Source organism: Eptatretus burgeri, unplaced genomic scaffold (assembly GCF_056783735.1).
Source record: "Eptatretus burgeri isolate ZD-2024b unplaced genomic scaffold, Ebu_testis_v1 Ebu_testis_scaffold_3168, whole genome shotgun sequence".
Taxonomy (NCBI): domain Eukaryota; kingdom Metazoa; phylum Chordata; class Myxini; order Myxiniformes; family Myxinidae; genus Eptatretus; species Eptatretus burgeri.
In genome coordinates, this window is record NW_028225116.1 from 12,760 (window position 1) to 32,340 (window position 19,581).

Genomic DNA, 19,581 nt, shown 5'->3' on the forward strand with positions numbered 1-19,581 from the left:
TTGCCAACTCCTTAACATTACTCAATTGGGAGATCTTGAACTTCTGCTTCAAAATTAAAATAAACTTAAATTTCTTTATTTTTCCAAAAAGTGGGACACCACGTGTGTCAAGATTAAAGGGGAAAATGAAATAATTTTTTACAACAATGGAAAAATTAAATCATGAAAAATTAAAATAGAGAAAATTGAAAAAATATGTGGACAATTAAATAATCAAAAAATTAATCATTGAAGAAAGTAAATAATTGGAAATTAAATAATGGTCGGTTGGATGTGTTTCGAGTCGGTTGGATTGCCACGTAACGGAGACCTATGAGAGAAAGTAATTTGTTACAGGTGATGCTGAGGAGGCAGCGTATGTAATTTGTAGACAGGGGAGACAGAGTCGTTTGTGTGTGAACACTTTTGTTTGTGGGTGGGGATTGGTGAGGGCTTCCCATGAAAAAGGCACAAAAAATAAGTTGAAGATAAGTTGTTGTTGTCCTAAAAGACCCAGGTTGTTTATTATTTTTATTTTTGTTTTTTTTAATCATTAAAACATCATTCAATCAAAAGATGTTTCGTCATTGATTTGAAAGTTTAGCAGAATGAATGAAATTTCGTGATTCTGAGTTGGTGTCATAAAAGAGCTCAGATTTGATGTGAATTTTACTTTTTAATGTTTGTTTGCTTTATCACGAAAAGCTTTAGTTCTTGATGTGAAACTTCATCAGATTTCGTGAGATTGAGTGATATTGAGTTGGGGTCCAATTGACCCCAGTTGGTAAGATTAGGTTGCAAATAAGTTGGTAGATGAGGGTCAAGTTAAGGTACGAAACTGAATTCTCATCTTACAAATGTAAAAGGGTTGTTAGACTTTAGATACAATTAATACTTCATATTCGTCCATAAATAACTATAATCAGATAAAAGTACAAATTTACATTGAATTCGGAAAGTAATCAAAGATTCAGGATGAAACGATTGGGGACAACAAACAATTTAATAGTTAACACCTGTACACCTGATCATAAGGACGTACAAAGAATAAACCCTTTCAGGTGATGTGAAGAACTTCCTACAAGAGGAACAACAAGCACAGTTATGGGATTAAAGATATCCCAAAGTTTGAGAAACAAAATATAATTCCAGTTCATGTTTAAGCTTTTAATAAATAAAAATGAATCGTGTGTGTGTTTGTGTGTATGTGTGTTTGAGTGTGTGTACACACCTCCATTTTGGTAAAGGGTCATGGTTGACAGAGCAAGTTGTGAAGTTTTCTTGTTCTCAGTTTCGTTCCGAGGGTTCTTTTCAGGATCGTCACTGAATCCCAAACAGCGTCCCACTGTTGTTCATTTGCAGTATTATTCATTCCCAGGGATGGTTTTGAAGATCTTATTGAGGGGTTTTCTTTATCACTCATGTAGTTCCGACTCTCACCGGTACAATTTCAGTTTTCTTCAGTTTCCAAGTCCTCTTGACCACATTTTCCAGGTCCTGGTATTTGGTCATTTTCCTAATTTCTGTATCATTTCGTCCAAAGTCATTGGGAACTGAAACCTCGATCAATAATGCCGACTTTTCCTTTTCGTGTTTGAGCACCGTCTCCGGACGCAATGCTTTGTTTGAGATGTCGACACTTGACGGGATAATCTTGTCACACGTGAGCAATATATTGTTGCGGGCCGGGGGGTCGGGTGAGAAGACCTCTCGGTGGGGGAAGCTATCTCGGTTCCCACCAGACTCCCTGGAATTGTCGGCCGTCGCACACGGATAATTCCATGACATGGTGGGTCGCTAAACCGACCGTGGACGCCAATAACTCAATCGCGTGACCTTGGGTCGTCCCGTCTATGGGTTCATCGAGTTACCTAATTAATCACGTGGTTTCGCTAAGCAAAAGGAAAGGGACTATCTACACGTATAATTATGGAATAACTGTCTTTGGACACCTATCTGTTGTATGCATGCGGTTACGAGAACTGCAACTCTACCCCTCTTGTCAGGAGTGGGATCGGAGCGAAATATGTTCGCTGTCTGGGATGGCCATGCCAAAAGCAAAATGAGGCAGTTTCTGGCCTAAGCTGGCGGGCCAATCGGAGCGCCCGATTCAGGTGATGACTTTATGATTCGGGGTGGCCCCTCCCCCCGAGCTGCAAATCCTATAAAGTTCGGAGAAGTCCATCCATCTCTCTCTCTTGCTTTTTGAGTTTCTCCGCCTCTCTCTCTCCTCGCCTCTTTGACACCGCCACGATCCGCTTCCTGCTGCCCAAACTCCCCCTCCTCGTCTCCGCCCACCCGACGTCGACCCCACGCGCCGACCCTGTCCCGCCTACTACTCCCTTCTCGCACTCAAGACTCCGCCCCTTCTCGACTCAAGCTCCTCCTTTACGGTGCCCAATTCTTGGTTCTAAACTTCCTCTTCATTGGGTTTTGTGTGTGTGTGTGTGTGTGTGTGTGTGTGTGTGTGTGTGTGTGTGTGTGTGTGTGTGTGTGTGTGTGTGTGTGTGTGCGCGCGCGCGTGCGTGCTGGCGCCTGTCTGCTGAAGTAAGACTGCAGAAGATTATTAGCATTATTATTGCTATTTATTTCGCGTGAAGTCTGCTCTGTGTCCCTCTTTTGAAAGTTGATTGTAAATAAATAATTATTAGGAATGTTCCCTGCTCGTTTTTGTCTTTTCTTCCATTGATCCAGCATGGTCTGAATCCTAGTTTCGCCGGGACTTTATTCACAACGATCCGTTCCTTTTAGCCAGTACGCCCTTGGCAGTGTCGCTCGGCTGCATCTGATCCAGTAAAGTGATCCGGTCCGGTAGAGTGATCCGATTTGGACAAGGCGTACCGAGGGCGTGTTCCCCGGTAATTAAACCACGTAATTAATTTGGTAACCCGATTAACCCATAGACGGGAGGACCCCAGGTCACACGCTTGAGTTTTTGGCGTCTACAGTCGGTTAAGCAACCCGCCGCGTCACGGAATTATCCGTGTGCGACGGCCTACAATTCCGGTGGGAACAGAGATAGCTTCCCCACCAAGAGGTCTTCCCATCCGATCCCCCCACCCCCGGCCCGCAACAATGTGTTCATTTTCGGGGATCGGCTCTGGTTTGTGTTTCCACGATTGTTCTGGGACCGGGATGTTGAAATGTTTGTGGATGTGCAGGTTGATTACCCTGCAGATGCTGTCGTGTCTTTCTGTGTATAACTGTTCTGATGTGAGTTTTTTACACCCCGAAAGGAAGTGACTGGTACTTCCTGTTTCGACCGCACAAAACCTGCATTTTTATTCAATTGGCTCAATCTCACCATTTTCTTAAAAGCATGAGAGTGATGTCCTTGGTCTTGAGGATTTGTGATGCCTCGTTCTTCATTGCAATTAATTTGACCTCTTCTTAGCCGTTCCACTGAGCCTTTGTTGTCGATCCCTGTCCTGTCGAGCTCTTTTTTCAATCTTCCTGCTCTTTTGTCATTCTCCCATTTGTCACATTCTCCCACTGATTTTTATTTTTGTAATTTTCCTTCTTTTTTTTCTTTGCAATCATTGGGGCTGTGTTTGTTCCTGTTTCGTTTTCCTGTGTAGTACCTGTAATTTTCACCAGTTCTCCTTCACTAATAGTCCCCCATGCTTCGTGTGTAGAATACGCTTTGCAGTGGAGGATGATTTCCTTCTCCTCTAAGATCCAGATCTGTTCATTTAATCTTCTACGATTTGTCTGGAGCCTCGTAGGTGTTGGTTGCAGAACAGGTGACACCTTTTTCGCTCTTATCTTTGGTCTCAAGCTCTGTGTGAACTCGTTTGTGTTTATTCAAGTGTGATAACTGACGAAAATCCTGAAAACACACATAACACTTGTACGGTTTCTCCCCAGTGTGAACCCGTTTGTGTTCATTAAAGTGTGATAACTGACGAAAATCCTTAAAACACACAGAACACTTGTACGGTTTCTCCCCAGTGTGAACTCGTGTGTGTTTATTCAAGGTTGATAACTGACGAAAATCCTTAAAACACACAGAACACTTGTACGGTTTCTCCCCAGTGTGAACTCGTTTATGTTTATTTAAGTTTGCTAACTGATTAAACACTTTAGCACACACAGAACACTCATACGGTTTTTCCCCAGTGTGAACTCGATGATGTTGATTCAAATTTGATAACTGATAAAACACTTTAGCACACACAGAACACTCGTACGGTTTCTCCCCAGTGTAAACTCGTTTGAGGTTCTTCTCCCCTTTGTTGGCTTTTTCCCTAGTGTGAACTTGTTTGAGGTTCTTCTCCCTTTGGTTAAGTTTCTCCCCAGTGTGAAATCTTCGATGTTGATGAAGATTCGATGTCTGAGTACATGTCTTGGTCCACACTGAACGATTGTGGTGTTTCTCCCCCAGAGGTATTTTTTGATGTTGAAGTAAATTTGATTCACAATCAAACTCCTTGGTACACACAGAACATGGGTAGGGTTGTTCATTTCTTTGGATCTGCTTGGGTACCTTTAAATACCTCGTGTGTATGTCGTGAGACACGCTGTTCAATGAATCCGTGTCCTGACACGAAGGCATTTGCTGATTTAAACAATCTTCTGTGTGGAAGAACTGGGTGCAGTCGGGAAAATAAACCATTTTCATTTCTTCCTCTGCAAACACAAAGAACCAACAGAACTAATTAGGTCATGAAGTGTTTCGCTCAAGGAATTATGGGATACAATTAGGGTCAGATAAATTATATATGGGGGGACGTTAGACTTTTTTCTTGAAGGAAAGAGAAATCAATGTTGATATTTTTCCGTGTTTGGTGATTCCCAATGGCGAGCGAGATGATCTGAGATCATAGTTACAAAAGAAAACTCGAAGAAGAGCAATCAGAGATTGCACACCCTCACCAGGACTTGTTTTGAGTGGTGTATTTTTTTGGCTTTCAGGTAAATCAAACATGGCTGCCAAACCATGTCACCTATGACATCATTTGTGTGATTCTTTTTTTCGTCATGGATAGGCGGTCATACGTGTAAAGTTTTGCCTTGATCTGTTCAGGCATTTCAGAGAAGATTTTTGAAGTTTTTTTTAGAAAAAAAAATGACTGCCGAATCACGTGACCGATGACGTCATAAATAATTTTTATGTGCACCATTTTATCCCCAGACGACCCTCAAAATTTTTCATACTTATCGGATGTGGCGTTCTCCATATGCAATTCTGACGTCTTCACGAGAGCACCTATGATGTCATCAAAAATCATCCTCATTCCCCATGAGGAGTCCTTGCCAAGTGCCAAGTATCAATTTTCTCCTGGATGCGGTTTCATTGATACAGAGGTCAAAAATTTTTACAATATGGCTGTCACACCACGTGACCTATTATATCATAATTATCATTGAAACATTCTTCATGAGTATTCGCTCGATGGTGAAAACTTTGTCTGAATCTGACAAGCGGTTGCGCAGAAAAACACGAAAGTTCTGTGCGAATACAGAAAAACAAAGAAACAAAGAAACAAACAAAGAAACAAACAAAGACCCGTATCTTGCCAAAAGGTGACCACGTGTGACTTCTTTAAGGTCACACTGAGGTGAACAGAGTTGCTATCCACCAGGAGTGACTCCTTGAGGAATATCTGCCTACGAGAGATTCCGATGAGAATCGTTCGACAGAGTAACCATGAAAAATATGCGTTTGCCTTATAACGTTCACAAATGACGTCATAATGTCTCAAGCTTGACATATCTGGAAAGCACTCATCGAGGTGTTCAATTTGAGGTACTACACATATGGTTCCTAAAACTTGAAAATCTGACCTTGGGGTCAAATATGTTTGACCACAGGCGCTAACCATGAAGGTCAAGGCCAATCGCCACCAAAAATTAATCAGCTGAGCGCCAGACCATGAACTATATTCCCATGAAGTTTGAAGACGATCCGATCAAATTTACTCAAAAAATAAGGGTTTCATCGACTCCCCTGATTTGCGACAAAGTGACCTTGACCTTTGACCTTGACCTTCAAAATTTTGTGCACTGAAAGGGACCTCTTATAGGCCTCTGATATGCGAAGTTACAAAAATTTGCAATGACAACTGTGCTCTGCAGAGTGATTTATACGTGATTACAGACCAAAAAAAAAACAAAAAAAAACATATGAAGGTCAAGGCCAATCGCCACCAAAAATTAATCAGCTGAGCGCCAGACCATGAACTATATTCCCATGAAGTTTGAAGACGATCCGATCAAAATTACTCAAAAAATAAGGGTTTCGTCGACTCCCCTGATTTGCACCAAAGTGACCTTGACCTTTGACCTTGACCTTCAAAATTTTGTGCACTGAAAGGGACCTCTATAGGCCTCTGATATGCGAAGTTACAAAAATTTCCGATGATAACTGTGCTCCGCAGAATTTTTTATACGTGATTACAGACAAACAAAATAAAATTTTTTTAAAAAACATACAAGCTGACTAACATATCTTGCAAAAACTTCGTTTTGGCAAGAGAACAAACAAGCCGGTAGGCGACGAGGGATTCGCTCGGATCGAAGCGCTGGATACGATGCTTTTCATTCTGACTGATCCACAGATGAAGATTCATTGCCAAGACGTTTCGGTTCACATACAATTGTTCCTCTGCCTGGCAAGATTTTTCCTATTGCGTATTTTGCCAACTGCCACTCCTCATAAAAAATGACGGTAAATAGACACCCTATTTTTGAAGGCCTACCATTTGAAAAATAATCGGTTTGCTGGTTTGTGCTGTGGAGCCGCGCGTTGCAGACACACACACACAAACACACACACACACACACACACACACACACACACACACACACACACACACACACACACACACACACACACACACACACACACACACACACACAAACACACACAGACACACACACACACACACACACACGGAAAACCTGATAAACTTCTCTCAATGCTCTTGTTTGACCACACCTCCTGAGCCACACAATATTTTTCATAAGCCACGCCCACTTTCCATAAGCCACGCCCACTTTCCGACGCCACTCCCACTTTTCATCAACCACGTCCACTTTCCCTAAGCTCCGCCCACTTTCCTAAGCCCCTCATAAAAAATGACGGTAAATAGACACCCGATTTTTGAAGGACTACTACCATTTGAAAAATAAAACCTCAATCAAAAATCGGCTCAAGTAAAATTTTCGAAATATCTCGAAGTGTTTAATTCCGAAGTCTCGTTTCTCTCCATTCAAAACTGAAGGACAAGTATTGAAAATACTGTACGCGGTTTTTCGGCCGCTGCACAGCAACGGGTGGTTGCGAGGCAACGAAATTGAAACGCGCACATTCCCAGTATATATTTCACATGTTGGCAAAGTTTCATCGAAATCGATTCGCTGGTTCGTGCTGTGGTGCCTCGCGTTGCAGATGCACATACACACACACACACACACACACACACACACACACACACACACACACACACACACACACACACGGAAAACCCGACAATAAGGGATTTCTAGCATATAGAGCGAATCCAAGAAGGGATATCCAGCATATATAGCGAATCTAACAAACACACAAACGGCCCCAAATGCAAAACCATCTCCGAAACCTTCGACGAGGGTAAAGAGAAAGCATCGGAAAATGCAAAGCCGACCGTGTCCACTTTGTTTTCAGACTTCTTCTTACGTTGTGCTAAACATGATGAAAGGTTAAATAAAATAAATGTTCGAATTTATATAACCTTGACCTTTGACCTTCTGATCTAAAAACACAATCTTCTTCGAGGTTTTGATTGGTCAATCAATTCAGTGATTCCAACATGGAAATTCTTAAAATTTCAGGTCAATCGGATGAAAATCGACGATTTTATCTGATTCTGACCCTTGACCTTTTGACCGAATTATTAATTTATCTTCTCCAAATTCTCATAATAAACCTTTTGTGAAAATGTGATGATAAAAGCTCAAAAAAGAAAAGGTTTGACGAGGACAGACAGACAGAGATTGTAAAAGGTCGTCTCTCACGCTGACGTGAACGAGCAGAGATTGTACACCCTCACCAGCTCACCCTCACCAGCACATCCTCACCAGCACGCCCTCACCAGCACACCATCACCAGCTCACCCTCAGCAGCACACCCTCAGCAGCACACCCTAACCAGGACACCCTCAAGAGCACACCCTCACGAGTACACCCTCACCAGCACACCATCACCAGCACACCCTCACCAGGACACCATAACCAGCACACCCTAACCAGGACACCCTCAAGAGCACACCCTCACGAGTACACCCTCACCAGCACACCATCACCAGCAAAGCCTCACCAGGACTTTTTTGTGGAAAATAGTTTTGTGTGGAAAATAGATGGAAGGATGAACGAAATGAAAGGATATTACTTGTAAACGAAAGGTCTCATTGGTCTTCATGAAAAGGTGTAAAGGTGTAAAGGTCAAAGGTGTTAAATGTTGTAAACTGTTCGAGGACTCCAAGGTGTTAGAGGTCCAGTCCAAGGGGTAAACAGAGTCTGAAGCATTTTTGTATTCTCAGGGTTATAAAGGGGTCTTGAGGGTCTTCGGAGCCTTGAGATGTCTTCTTCTTCTTCTTCTTCTTTAGTATGGCAGCTTGGTTGCCGGGTTGTTATTGTTTTGTTGGGCCGTGATTATTTCGCTGATGCTGTTCCCCGACACCAGTACATTGATACTCATTTCACTAACCTCAGGAGGATGACAGGCTGAGTCAACCCCACCTGGTAATAATTCAACAGCTCTCAAACTCAGGACCCTCATATTGTTATGAATCTGTAAGCCTCTTGCACACAAACAGACAGCAGTCCCCGTGGCTCAGTTATCTAGATAAGTATGTGTTTATAGTTAGGGGTCCCACCCCCTATGTCTAATGGAAATTACATGTGTGCGCTGTGAAGTTTCTTTATGGTTAGTTTTTTAACAACAAACCCCCTTCACCTCTCCGCACCATCAGCTCCATTGCCCACATGTTTTTGCTGAAGGTGTGGGCGGAGCCTCCATTCACGACAGATCGAGGCTCCGCTCCGAGGAAGGGCATGGAGCGTTTCCTCCAGAGAATGGGCGAAGGGCGAGCATTGGCGAGGCGCTCCGACCAATGAGGGAAGGCCACTGATCGCCCGACAACCCCTCGTCCAATCAGGAGGCGAGTGGAAGGGGAAGAAATCCATCGGACCTGGCAAGAAGAGGAGAGTGGTTATCAAGACCAGTGTGTGGGAGTTATTGTGGCGATTGGCTTGGTCTTGGTCGTGGTGGCTTTTCATCTGCGGTCCTTCGCGGTGGCTCATCGTGGTGGTGGAGGCCGAGCAGCCAGGGTCGTGGACCCGTGGATTTCAGAACGTGGGTTCGAGTCCCACCGTGGTGGTTGAAGTACGGTGTGACCGCACGAGGCAAAGAGGTACCCGACAAGGCCCTGGTCCCAAGCTCGCCTTTCCCTCCTGGGCTGAGGGACCGAATAAAGACCCCACAGGGTCCATTTATTTTGGGTGTGTGTGTGTGTGTCCGAGGGCCCCGTCTGTAAGTTGAAATTGTTGAGTGCTTTTGTTCATTGTACATTGCTTTTATTTGGATAACTCCGCTCTTTGTGCTCCCCTGCCCCCCTGATAAATAAACCCTCCAATTCTTCAATGTCCCAGCCCATTGTCTGTCACTTTCTTTCATTGAGCAGCACGGTGCGTAATGAGAATTATTGAGGCCGTGTGCCGTAAGATGTCATTGGGACCGGCGCTGCTCTGGTAACTCTCGCTCGGTACGCCGGACCCGAGTGGGTACATGCGACTCGGTTCGGACAGAGTCGGCCGAGGGTGTGGTTTCCCCGGTAGCTCGACGGCGTGAGTGCTGAAGTAAATTGGAATTAGACAAATGGACCCTACCTCACGCCATCAAAATATGGGCGACCACAGTTGTTGAAGTGACCCGTGACCTTTCGGAGTTGGCCGGGAGTCACGGCCTAAATTCTGGGTGTTCAGTGGGAGACGGCTCTACTGCTCCCCCTGGTGGTCGTTTATCGCCGCCGAACCCCGGACCAAAACAATCTCACAAACCGACCACCCGAACCACTCAGGCAACATCAGACTTTTGAGATATCTAAGGGGTCTTAAACGGTCTTAGGGGTCTTAAGGGTGTTTTTATTAATTATATTTTTGTCTAAATATGTAGTCAAGGCTCATGGAAGAGCTCGTATTAGTACACTGAACGGATCAGAACACAACAGCTCGGTAAAGATTTTAGAATTCTAACGGTTTCACTCTTCGGTAGTTTTAAAGGCGAGTTAATTTTGTCCTCGTTTGAACGGGTGGACACTTTTGTTTTCCCGTTCCATCTCTGCTGATGGAGTCCAAGGACACTCCATGAGGTGGTGCATTGTGTGCGTCCTTGTTTTTGATATCTCACCTCTGAGCGCCTTTTCCCTTTCTTTCCCCACAATGGTCACGCCGTCCATCAACACGACCCGGGGATACTCGTGCCCGCTCCAACAGGACAACACCTCTTCGTCCACGTCCTGCTTCTTGCTGGTCTCAGGTGTGGGCACAGACGGGTCCTTCACAGAATGAATGTCTTCCTCCACACCCTGTGGACCTCCTCCCACTCCACCACCACCGCTCACCAGCACACGTGGCACGGTAGAGCCCAACGGTATCGGGATCGGCGGCCGGATGGGCCAGGATGGCTCCATGTCGGGCACGATGCGCGAGTCCATCGGGGACTCCAACAATATCCCTGGCTCGTCACAATCCACACCAATCCTTCCCACCACATCCAACGCCACCACGGGGCCAGGCTGCAGGGATGGGTCGTCCCCCAGATGCAGGTCTGTCGGCGAAATATTTGACAATTCCACGAGCACGGTCTTCGGTCCTCCCGTCCATCTTTGGGCACCGCTGTGTTGATCGTCTGACATCTCAGCCGGGGTGTCCGCATCGCATCGCTCGGGGCCCTGTCCGTAGGGATGCGTCGTGGTCACCACATCGAGCACCACACTCGACGGTGGGAGATCAGTCACGGTAGCAGCCAGGTAGCAACCCCCGCCTGGGCACGTCCCCAAGATCACAGACTCGGGCCACGAGGGTGGTACACTCACTGAGTGGGTCGAGATCGGAACAGGTAGCAGCGCTCTTGGTGGGGTCACCGAGACCGTCCATCCCGGATTTGGAACATGGTCCCACGACACGGACGGCTCCTCACACTTCACGAACCTGGTGACGTCCGGTGACCCACACGGTCCGTTGGAGATGTGACCCAGAGCTGTGAGTGATGGGAGTTCGAGCGAATGGTCTTCATGGTCACCCTCCAGGACAGAACGGTCCACAGACGGCTCCACCCCGGGGTTTAACCTGCCGGTCATCATCTCGCCATTAACTACCGACGATCCGTTCAACCCGAACAACTCGACCACACACGTCACACTCAGCACGAGCTCCACCTGGTCCACACCGTCATAGTTCACACACCTCGGTGCACGGGCTCGGAGAAGGTCCAGGACATCGCCCAGGACGCTCCTGGAAGGTCACACAAGGAGCAGGACCGGCGATATGGGGCCTCCTCGAGCACCCGCTCCGGAAACTCAAAGCCTCAGGCCTGGTCACGATTTCCCCTCTGAAGAACGATCTAATGGTCTCCAAAAGGACTCGTTCCTTTCCTCAACCACCGCAGAGGAAGATTCGTCGTGGTGAAGTGGGGGGAAGAGTGTGATATCTCAAACCGCGAAAACCCGACGTGAGGCGAAGTCAACAGCCCGCGACGAATCGGCTTTGACGAACTCAACGTTTCTCCAGATATCAATGGTTGTTTTTCGGGCTCTGGGCTGTGACGTCACGATGCGTCACCCAATCGTTTCACCTCCTGATTCCCTCCCATGGAACCACGTGGTAAGAACAACACGTTTGTGTCTCCACAGAGTGTGCTGGGATATAAAACACCACTCGGTGATTCATGGTTCATGACACACCTCCACCTGGATAAACAGGTTACGTTTTGTGTCCCAATGGCCACTGACGGCCGGACTTGCCTCCAGACCAGATCTTCACCAAAATCGAATCACCGACCAACTCATCCACAACTATTTGAGATCGTGCTCTTCATCGTTTTCGATAATGATCAAACATTTACTCTTTACTTCGTTTTCCTCGAGGGTTGTGATCAGAGATCCCTGTTGGCTCCCGGTTTTGCCAACTCGTTAATCTATCTGTAATTCCAGCAATGTGTGTGTGTGTGTGTGTGTGTGTGTGTGTGTGTGTGTGTGTGTGTGTGTGTGTGTGTGTGTGTGTGTGTGTGTGTGTGTGTGTGTGTGTGTGTGTGTGTGTGTGTTTGACTGCTGTTTCTCGACAACCTCTGGTCCAATCTAATTAAAACTTGCCAGGTATATTGCTGGGGACCTGAGGATGTGCCTTTTCAATGTTTGATATTAATTGGACAAGTGCTTCCCAAGTTATGGCCATTTATTTACCAAACCAATGGCAAGACACGTTGTTGCGTGGGCGTGGCCGCTGGGGAAGGGAATCACAGCCACGTTCCCCATTACGGGTTACAACGTATGGGCTTCCGGAGAGTGATGACTTCGTGTATTCTAATAATTTCTCGATTTCTTATGCGCATTTATAGATAAACACAATGCCCCAAGTTATGATCGTTTTTATATTAGACGGTGCATAAATTTCGGTAACATCAGAGTGAGCTGGTATGCTCCGAACCAGGAAGTAAATTTTTTTCTCTCTCTTCTCTTCTCTTTTTGTTTTTCCTTGCCACGACATTGCGAAAAGGTAAAATACTTTGGCGCTAATTGAATAATTCGGTATTAAAACTAAATTGCGAATAATCGTAACTGCGAATAATATCGAACTTCCGGGTCACGCACGTCCGGGCACGTGAGAGCGAAGAAACGGCCTGTGTGGTTTATTTATTTATTATTATTATTATTATTTTTTTTTTTACGAGCACGTACTAGTATTACTCAATTGGGAGATCTTGAACTTCCACCTCAAAATTAAAATAAACTTTAATTTATTTATTTTTCCAAAAAATGGGACACCACGTGCGCCAAGTTTAAAATAATGGGAAAATGAAATAATTTTTTACAATGGAAAAATTAAATAAAGAAAAATTAAAATAGAAAAAAAATGAAAAAATATATGGACAATTAAATAATCAATAAATTAATCATTGAAGAAAGTAAATAATTGGAAATTAAATAATGGTCGGTTGGATGTGTTTCGAGGAGGTTGGATTGCCATGTAACGGAGACCTTTAAGAGGAAGTAATTTGTTACAGGTGATGCTGAGGAGGCAGCGTATGTAATTTGTAGATAGGGTAGATCGAGTGGTTTGTGTGTAAACACTTTTATTTGTGGGTGAGGATTGGTGAGGACTTCCCATGAAAAAGGCACAAAAATAAGTTGAAAACAAGTTGTTCGAAAAGACCCAGGTTGTTTATTATTTTTATTTTTGTTTTTTTTTATCATAAAAACATCATCCAATCAAAAGATATTTCGTCATTGATTTGAAAGTTTAGCAGAATTAATGAAATTTAGTGATTCTGAGTTGGTTTCATAAAAGAGCTCAGATGTGATGTTAATTTTTTTAAATGTTTGTTTACTTTATCACTAAAAGGTTTAGTCATTGATGTGAAACTTCATCAGATTTCGTGAAATTGAGTGATATTGAGTTGGGGTCCAAATAGACCCCAGTTGGTAAGATTAAGTTGGAAATATGTTGGTAGATGAGGGTCAAGTTAAGGTATGAAACTGATTTCTCATCTTACAAATGTAAAAGTGTTGTTGGACTTTAGATACAATTAATACTTTATATTCGTCCATAAACAACGATAATCAGATTAAAGTACCAATTTACATTGAAATCAGGAAGTAATCAAAGATTCAGGCTGAAACGATTGGGAAAAACAAATAATTTAATGGTTAACACCTGTACACCTGATCATGAACACGTACAAAGAATAAACCTTTACAGTTGATGGGAAGAACTTCCGACAAGAGGAACAACAAATACAGTTATGGGACAAAAGATATCCCAAAGTTTGAGAAACAAAATAGAATTCCAGTTTTTGTTTACACTTTTATGAAATAAAAATGAATCGTGTGTGTGTGTGTGTGTTTGTTTGTGTATATGTGTGTTTAAGTGTGTGTACACACCTCCATTTTGGTAAAGGGTCATGGTTGACAGAGCAAGTTGTGAAGTTTTCTTGTTCTCAGTTTCATTCCGAGGGTTCTTTTCAGGATCGTCACTGAACCCCAGACAGCGTCCAACTGTCGTTCATTTGCAGTATTATTCCTTCCCAGGGATGGTTTTGAAGATCTCAGTGAGGGGTTTTCTTTATCACTCCTGTAGTTCGAACTCTCACCGGTACAATTTCAGTTTTCTTCAGTTTCCAAGTCCTCTTGACCACATTTTCCAGGTCCTGGTATTTGGTCAATTTCCAAATTTCTGTATCATTTCGTCCAAAGTCATTGGAAACTGAAACCTTGATCAACAATGCCTACTTTTCCGTTTCGTGTTTGAGCACCATATCCGGATGCAATGCTTTATTTGCGATGTCCACACTTGACAGGATCATCTTGTCACACATGAGCAATATGTGTTAAGTTTCGAGGATCGGCTCTGGTTTGTGTTTCCATGATTGTTCTGGGACCGGGATGTTGAAATGTTTGTAGATGTGCCAGTTGATTACCCTGCAGATGCTGTCGTGTCTTTCTGTGTATAACTGTTCTGACGTGAGTTTTTTCTACCCCGAAAGGAAGTGACTGGTACTTCCTGTTTCTACCCCACAAAACCTGCATTTTTATTCAATTGGCTCAATCCTGCCATTTTCTGAAAAGCATTGGAGTGATGTCCTTGGTCTTGAGAACTTGTGATGACTCGTTCTCCATCGCAATTAATTTGACATCTTCTTAGCCATTCCACTGAGCCTTTGTTGTCGATCCCTGTCCTGTCGAGCTGTTTTTTGTACCTTCCTGCTCTTTTGTCATTCTCCCATTTGTCACAGTATATCTTCTGATATTTATTTCTTGTAATTTTACTTCTTTTTTTTCTTTGCAATCATTGGGGCTATGTTTGTTCCTGTTTCATTTTCCAGTGTAGTACCTGTAATTTTCACCTTTTGTCCTTCACCAAGAGTCCCCCATGCTTCATGAGTGGAATACACCTTGCAGTGGAGGATGATTTCCTTCTCCTCCAAGATCCAGCTCTGTTCATTTAATCTTCTACGATTTGTCTGGAGCCGAGTTGGTGTTGGTTGCAGAACAGGCGACACCTTTTTAGCTCTTATCTTTTGTCTCGAGCTCTGTGTGAACTCGTTTGTGTTGATTCAAGTCTGATAACTGACTAAAATCCGTAAAACACACAGAACACTTGTACGGTTTCTCCCCAGTGTGAACTCGTGTGTGTTTATTCAAGGTTGATAACTGACGAAAATCCTTAAAACACACGTAACATTTGTACGGTTTCTCCCCAGTGTGAACCAGTGTGTGTTTCTTCAAGGTTGATAACTGACGAAAATCCTTAAAACACACATAACACTTGTATGGTTTCTCCCCAGTGTGAACTAGTGTGTGTTTCTTCAAGGTTGAGAACTGACGAAAAAGCTGAGAACACACAGAACAGTAGTACGGTTTCTCGTCAGTGTGAGTTAGTTTGTGGTTTTTCAAGGTTGATGACTGACGAAAAACCTTAGCACACACAGAACACTCGTACGGTTTCTCCCCAGTGTGAATTCGTTTATGTTTATTCAAGTTTGTTAAATTATTAAACACTTGAGAACACACCAAACACTCGTAGACTTTCTTCCCAGTGTGAACTCGTTTGAGGTTCTTCTCCCCTTGGTTGGGTTTCTCCCCAGTGTGAACTCGTTTGTGGTTGGTCTCCCCTTGGTTGGGTTTCTCCCCTTGGTTGGGTTTCTCTCCAGTGTGAAATTTTCGATGTTGATGAAGATTCGATTCCTGAGTACATGTCTTGGTACACACTGAACTATTGTAGGGTTTCTCCCCCAGAGATATTGTTTGATGTCGAGGTAAATTTGATTCACAATCAAACTCCTTGGTCCACACAGAACATGGGTTGGGTTGCTCATTTCTTTGGATCTGCTTGGGTACCTTTAAATACCCTGTGTGTATATCGTGAGACACGCTGTTCAATTTATCCGTGTCCTCACAAGAAGGCATTTGTTGATTTCAACAATCTTCTGTGTTGAAGAACCGGGTAAAGTCGGGAAAAGAAACCATTTTCATTTCTTTCTCTGCAAACACAAAGAACCAACAGAACTAATTAGGTCATGATGTGTTTAGCTCAAGGAATTATGGGATACAATCAGGGTCAGATAAATTATATATGGGGGACGTTAGACGTTATATTTTGAAGGAAAGATAAATCAATGTTGATATTTTTCCGTTTTTGGTGATTCCGATTGACGAGCAAGATGATCTGAGATCATAGTTACAAAAGAAAACCAGAAGAGCAATCAGAAGATTTTTGAAGTTTTTTAAGGAAAAAAAAACACACTGCCGAATCAGGTGACCGATGACGTAATAAATGTTTTTTATGTGCCCCATTTTATCCCCAGACGACCCTCAAAATTTTTCATACTGATCGGATGTGGCGTTCTGCATATGCAATTATGACGTCATAACGAGGGCACCTATGATGTCATGAAAAATCATCCTCATTCCCCATGAGGAGTCCTTGCAAAGTGCCAATTTTAAATTTTTTCCTTGATGCGGTTTCATTGATACAGAGGTCAAAAGTTTTCCGTTTTTCCAATATGGCTGTCACACCACGTGACCTATTACATCATAATTATCATTGAAAAATTCTACATGAGTATTCGCTCGATGGTGAAAATTTAGTAAACGGTCTGAAGCATCTCAGCATTCTCAGGGTTATAACGGGGTCTTTAGGGTCTTCGGGCTTGAGATGTCTTCTTCTTCTTCTTCTTCTTCTTCTTCTTCTTCTTCTTCTTCTTCTTCTTCAGTATGGCAGTTTGGCTGCCGGGTAGCTATCGTTTTGTTGGGCCGTGATTATTCCGCTGAAGCTGTGCCCCGACACCAGTAAATTGACACTCATTTTACCGACCTCAGGAGGATGACAGGCAGAGTCAACCCCACCTGGTGCTGATTCAACAGCTCTCAAACTCAGGACCCTCATATTGTTATGAATCTGGAAGCCTTTTGCACACAAACAGACAGCAGTCCCCGTAGCTCAGTGATCTCGATAAGTATGTGTTTATAGTTAGGGTCCCACCCCCTATGTCTCATGGGAATTACATGTGTGCGCTGCGAAGTTTCTTTATGGTTAGTTTTTTTTACAACAAACCCCCTTCACCTCTCCGCACCATCGACTCCATTGCCCACGTGTTTTTGCTGAAGGCGTGGGGGGAGCCTCCATTCGCGACAGATCGAGGCGCCGCTCCGAGGAAGGGCATGGAGCGAAACTTCCAGCCAATGGGCGAAGGGCGAGCAGGGCCAAGGTGCCCCGATCAATGAGGAAAGGCCACTGCTCGCCCGACAACCCCTCGTCCAATCAGGAGGCGAGTGGGAGGGGAAGAAATCCCTCGGACCTGGCAAGAAGAGGAGAGTGGTTGTCAGGACCAGTGTACGGGAGTCATTGTGGTGATTGGCTTGGTCTTGGTGGCTTTTCGTCTGCGGTCCTTCACGGTGGCTCATCGTGGTGGTGGAGGCCGAGCAGCCAGGGTCGTGGGCCCGTGGATTTCGGCTGAGGGACCGAATAAAGACCCCACGGGGTCCATTTCTTTTGGGTGTGTGTGTGTGTGTCCGATGGCCCCGTCTGTAAGTCGAAATTGTTGAGTGCTTTTGTTCATTGTACATTGCTTTTATTCGGATAACTCTGCTCTTTTTGCTCCCCTGCCCCACTGATAAGTAAACCCCCAATTGTTCAATGTACCAGCTCGTTGTCTGTCACTTTCTTTCATTGACCCAGGACGGTGCGTTATGAGAATTGGAGAGGCCGTGTGCCGTAAGTTGTCATTGGAACCGGCGCGGCTCTGGTAACTCCCGCTCGGTACGCCGGACCCGAGTCGGTACATGCGACTCGGTTCGGACTGAGTCGGTCGAGGGTGTGGTTTCCCCGGTAGCTCGACGGCATGACGACTTAGGTAAATTGGAATTAGACAAGTGGACCCTACCTCACGCCGTCAAAATATTGAAGATCATTGTCCTTTAAGTGACCCGTGACCTTCCGGAGTTGTCCGGGAGTTCCGACCTAAATTCCGGTTATTCGGTGGGAGACGGCTCTACTGCTCCCCCTGGTGGTCGTTTATCGCCGCCAAACCCCGGCCCACAACAATATCACAAACCAAGCATCCGAACCACTCAGGCAACTCCAGACTTTTGAAATATCTTCAGGGTCTTAAACGGTCCAAACTCTAAGGGGTCTTAAGGGTGTTTTTATTATTTATATTTTTGTAAAAATATGTCGTCGAGGCTCATGGAAGAGCTCGTATTATTTCACTGAACGGATCAGAACACAACAGCTCGGTAAAGATTTTAAATTCTAACGGTTTCACTCTTCGGTAGTTTTAAAGGCGACATCATTTTGTCTACGTTTGAACGTGCGGACACTTTTGTTTTCCCGTTCCATCCCTGCTGATGGAGTACAAGGACACTCCATGAGGTGGTGCTTTGTGTGTGTCCTTGTTTGTGATATCTCACCTCTGAGCTCCTTTTCGTTTTCTTTCCCCACAATGGTCACGTCGTCCATCAACATGACCCGGGGATACTCGAGCACCCGCTACGACAACTCAAAGCCTCAGGCCTGGTCACGATTTCCCCTCTGAAGAACGATCACATGGTCTCCGAAAGGACGCGTTCCTTCCCTCAACCACCGCAGGGGAAAGTCGTTGTGGTGAAGAGGGAGGGGGGAGGGGAGAGTGTGATCTCTCAAACCACGAAAACCCGACGTGAAGCGAACACAGTAAACCAACCCGCGACGAATCGGCTTTGACGAACTCAACGTTTCTTCAGATATCAATGGTTGTTTTTCGGGCTCCACAGTGACGTCACGATGCGTCACCCAATCGCTTCACCTCCTGATTCCCTCCCGTGGACCCACGTGGTGAGAACAACACGTTTTTGTCTCCACAGAGTGTGCTGGGATATAAAACACCACTCGGTGATTCATGGTCCATTACACACCTCCACCTGGCTCAACAGGTTACGTTTTGTGTCCCAATGGCCACTGACAGGCCGGACTTGCATCCAGACCGGATCTTCACCAAAATCGAATCGAGTCGCCCTCGTTATATATTAACACGTTATTAGTGGAAAAGACGTTATTCGTGATTCAATTTTATTTTGTTCATGAGCGATTAAAGCAGCTGTCAGTTACTTATACACCGCCCAAATATGGTATGCGCCGGAAGAACGTGTTTCATGCTTGGAACGAGTTCGCACGTCGGGTGTGGGTACTCTGCTAGTAATAATAAACAGTTGTTAAACCGGAGTGAGTTTGAGTGTCGGCTCAGTTTGAGAGGTCACTGGTTCAAATCCCAAACACGTTAAAATGGCGCTTGCTGCTTCCTCGCTCGAAGCTCAGTATATAAAAGGAGAGAGCGCAGGAAAACAACCTCAGGTTGGCAACAATCAT

General features: G+C 44.6%; 2 protein-coding genes across 2 annotated transcripts; both read right to left on the bottom strand.

Annotated features, from left to right (window-relative positions):
- Positions 1–963: 963 nt before the first annotated feature.
- Positions 964–12,123, bottom strand: LOC147006517 (uncharacterized). Its single transcript, XM_085868616.1, has 2 exons — positions 10,370–12,123; positions 964–4,608 (listed from the first exon to the last, which is right to left on the bottom strand). Exons 1-2 carry the CDS (start codon positions 11,322–11,324, stop codon positions 3,680–3,682), a joined length of 1,884 nt encoding a protein of 627 aa, XP_085724742.1. The 5' UTR covers positions 11,325–12,123; the 3' UTR covers positions 964–3,679.
- Positions 12,124–13,861: 1,738 nt separating this feature from the next.
- On the bottom strand, positions 13,862–19,036 carry LOC147006518 (uncharacterized). The gene is made up of 2 exons (XM_085868618.1): positions 18,648–19,036; positions 13,862–16,219 (listed from the first exon to the last, which is right to left on the bottom strand). Exon 2 carries the CDS (start codon positions 16,143–16,145, stop codon positions 15,243–15,245), a length of 903 nt encoding a protein of 300 aa, XP_085724744.1. The 5' UTR covers positions 16,146–16,219; positions 18,648–19,036; the 3' UTR covers positions 13,862–15,242.
- Positions 19,037–19,581: the final 545 nt, after the last annotated feature.

Coding starts and splice junctions, on each gene's coding strand:
- LOC147006517 (XM_085868616.1), bottom strand. CDS start 11,324: ATGATGACCGGCAGGTTAAACCCCGGGGTGGAGCCGTCTGTGGACCGT. Junction 4,609..10,369: donor AAGGGAAAAGGCGCTCAGAG/GTGAGATATCAA, acceptor TTGTGTTTGCAG/AGGAAGAAATGAAAATGGTT.
- LOC147006518 (XM_085868618.1), bottom strand. CDS start 16,145: ATGCCTTCTTGTGAGGACACGGATAAATTGAACAGCGTGTCTCACGAT.